At 49.8% G+C, this 3,933-nt stretch overlaps 1 protein-coding gene across 1 annotated transcript in view; it reads left to right on the forward strand.

The window, feature by feature from the left end:
* Positions 1-2,991, forward strand: part of LOC311149503 (cyclin-dependent kinase 16-like) — a gene marked incomplete at its 3' end in the record, with an annotated part of 32,164 nt that extends 29,173 nt beyond the window's left edge. Inside the window, exon 12 of the mRNA XM_084186689.1 lies at positions 2,963-2,991. Within this exon, the coding sequence (XP_084042815.1) occupies positions 2,963-2,991 (29 nt within the window). The remainder of the gene's footprint in view (positions 1-2,962) is intronic.
* Positions 2,992-3,933: the final 942 nt, after the last annotated feature.

Below are 3,933 nucleotides of genomic sequence, written 5' to 3' on the forward strand. Positions count from 1 at the left end.
ACTACAGGACCTAACTGTACCAGACTACAGGCCCTAGCTGTACCAGTCTACAGGACCTAGCTGTACCAGACTACAGGACCTAGCTGTACCAGACTACAGGACCTAACTGTACCAGACTACAGGACCTAGCTGTACCAGACTACAGGACCTAACTGTACCAGACTACAGGTACCAGTCTACAGGACCTAGCTGTACCAGACTACAGGACCTAGCTGTACCAGACTACAGGCCTAGCTGTACCAGACTACAGGACCTAACTGTACCAGACTACAGGACCTAGCTGTACCAGACTACAGGACCTAACTGTACCAGTCTACAGGACCTAGCTGTACCAGACTACAGGACCTAACTGTACCAGACTACAGGTACCAGTCTACAGGACCTAGCTGTACCAGTCTACAGGACCTAGCTGTACCAGACTACAGGACCTAACTGTACCAGACTACAGGTACCAGTCTACAGGACCTAGCTGTACCAGACTACAGGACCTAGCTGTACCAGACTACAGGACCTAGCTGTACCAGACTACAGGCCCTAGCTGTACCAGACTACAGGATCTAGCTGTACCAGACTACAGGACCTAGCTGTACCAGACTACAGGCCCTAACTGTACCAGACTACAGGACCTAGCTGTACCAGACTACAGGACCTAGCTGTACCAGACTACAGGATCTAGCTGTACCAGACTACAGGACCTAGCTGTACCAGTCTACAGGCCCTAGCTGTACCAGACTACAGGACCTAGCTGTACCAGACTACAGGACCTAACTGTACTAGTCTACAGGTCCAGACTACAGGTCCAGACTACAGGCCCTAGCTGTACCAGACTACAGGACCTAGCTGTACCAGACTACAGGACCTAACTGTACTAGTCTACAGGTCCAGACTACAGGTCCAGACTACAGGCCCTAGCTGTACCAGACTACAGGACCTAGCTGTACCAGACTACAGGACCTAGCTGTACCAGACTACAGGACCTAGCTGTACCAGACTACAGGACCTAGCTATTCCAGACTACAGGACCTAGCTGTACCAGTCTACAGGTCCAGACTACAGGTCCAGACTACAGGACCTAACTCTACCAGACTACAGGACCTAGCTGTACTAGTCTACAGGTCCAGACTACAGGTCCAGACTACAGGACCTAGCTGTACCAGACTACAGGACCTAGCTGTACCAGACTACAGGACCTAACTGTACCAGACTACAGGCCCTAGCTGTACCAGTCTACAGGACCTAGCTGTACCAGACTACAGGACCTAGCTGTACCAGACTACAGGACCTAACTGTACCAGACTACAGGACCTAGCTGTACCAGACTACAGGACCTAACTGTACCAGACTACAGGTACCAGTCTACAGGACCTAGCTGTACCAGACTACAGGACCTAGCTGTACCAGACTACAGGCCCTAGCTGTACCAGACTACAGGACCTAACTGTACCAGACTACAGGACCTAGCTGTACCAGACTACAGGACCTAACTGTACCAGTCTACAGGACCTAGCTGTACCAGACTACAGGACCTAACTGTACCAGACTACAGGTACCAGTCTACAGGACCTAGCTGTACCAGTCTACAGACCTAGCTGTACAGACTACAGGACCTAACTGTACCAGACTACAGGTACCAGTCTACAGGACCTAGCTGTACCAGACTACAGGACCTAGCTGTACCAGACTACAGGACCTAACTGTACCAGTCTACAGGACCTAGCTGTACCAGACTACAGGACCTAACTGTACCAGACTACAGGACCTAGCTGTACCAGACTACAGGACCTAACTGTACCAGTCTACAGGACCTAACTGTACCAGACTACAGGACCTAGCTGTACCAGACTACATGACCTAACTGTACCAGTCTACAGGACCTAGCTGTACCAGACTACAGGACCTAACTGTACCAGACTACAGGACCTAGCTGTACTAGTCTGTACCAGACTACAGGACCTAACTGTACCAGTCTACAGGACCTAACTGTACCAGACTACAGGACCTAGCTGTACCAGACTACATGACCTAGCTGTACCAGTCTACAGGACCTAGCTGTACCAGACTACAGGACCTAACTGTACCAGACTACAGGACCTAGCTGTACTAGTCTACAGGTCCAGACTACAGGTCCATACTACAGGACCTAGCTGTACCAGTCTACAGGACCTAGCTGTATCAGACTACAGGACCTAGCTGTACCAGACTACAGGACCTAACTGTACCAGACTACAGGACCTAACTGTACCAGACTACAGGCCCTAGCTGTACCAGACTACAGGACCTAGCTGTACCAGACTACAGGACCTAACTGTACCAGACTACAGGACCTAGCTGTACCAGACTACAGGACCTAACTGTACCAGACTACAGGTCCAGACTACAGGTACCAGACTACAGGACCTAACTGTACCAGACTACAGGACCTAGCTGTACCAGACTACAGGACCTAGCTGTACCAGACTACAGGTCCAGACTACAGGTACCAGACTACAGGACCTAGCTGTACCAGACTACAGGACCTAGCTGTACCAGACTACAGGTCCAGACTACAGGTCCAGACTACAGGTCCAGACTACAGGACCTAGCTGTACCAGACTACAGGACCTAGCTGTACCAGACTACAGGACCAGACTACAGGTCCAGACTACAAGTCCAGACTACAGGTACCAGTCTACAGGACCCAGCTGTACCGGACTACAGGTTAGGTTATATCTCCTCTTTCTCCATGCCGCTCCCACTGAGATGAATCCCTGTCTCCATGAAAGGGAGAGAGGTTAACACAGCTAGCACAGCTCTTTCTCATAAAGTCTGTCGCACAGTTAACCCAGCCTCCCAGGCTTACTCAGGTGAGGAGACATTCTGAGCTGGTATAGAAATGTGAAGAAATAGAGCAGACATGATTCTCTAATTAAGTAGTAGGGCTCTCTCCTCTCCCTGCCTCAGCTCTCTCCTCTCCCTGCCTCAGCTCTCTCCTCTCCCTTTCTGCTCTTCTAAGATGATCTCTCTTCTCTCCTCTAGCTCCACTGTCTTCCCTCCGTCCAGTCCTCCATCCCTCCATCCCTCTCTCCCCCTCACTCACTCACTCCCTCACTCCCTCCATCCCTCCTCCCCTCCCTCCATGGCTCAATCCCTATTCTCCCACTGCTATAAAGCCCTATCCGCAAAGGGAAATGAGATTACTGGGATTCATATACTCTGGGATCACACATTGCATTACATAACATGGTCGGACAGAGGGACAGAGAGTGTGTGTGTTAGGGTCATTAGAAAAATAAGCTCATATCTCTCTGGAGTAAACACAGTTTTAATTTTCCTCTTCAATCACTCCTACGCTCTGTCAGTAAATAGAGAGAATCCAAAGCCCAGCGTAGCTTCACCATGACGTCACATCAGTGTGTGTCTGCATCCCACCTCCAGATGGCACTATTTGGACTGACTGGTAAGGTGGAGCCAACACACACACACACACACACAAACACACAGTGGTCCATCACAGTCAAGATTGACGCACACAAACGGATGAAGTTAAATAGTATTCTATGCTCATGAGGGGCAGAGGACATCTTACAACATGTAATATGTCCAACAGCCTTATTAAACACAAACAATGAGATACAGAGAGAGAGAGAGAGAGAGAGAGAGAGAGAGAGAGAGAGAGAGAGAGAGAGAGAGAGAGAGAGAGAGAGAGAAAGCGACAGAGAGAGAGAGAGAGAGAGATATGCAAAGATATTGAGAGAGAGAGAGAGAGAGAGAGAGAGAGAGAGAGAGAGAGAGAGAGAGAGAGAGAGAGAGAGAGATATGCAAAGATATTGAGAGGGAGAGAGAGAGAGAGGTACAGAGAGAGAGAGAGAGAGAGAGGTGCAGAGAGTTTCTGAGCGGTAAATAGAGAGAGGGATGAACAAGACTGGAGAAAGAAAAAGCCACCAAGGGTAGCGG

Source organism: Coregonus lavaretus, assembly GCF_964263955.1.
Source record: "Coregonus lavaretus genome assembly, chromosome: 22".
NCBI lineage: Eukaryota > Metazoa > Chordata > Actinopteri > Salmoniformes > Salmonidae > Coregonus > Coregonus lavaretus.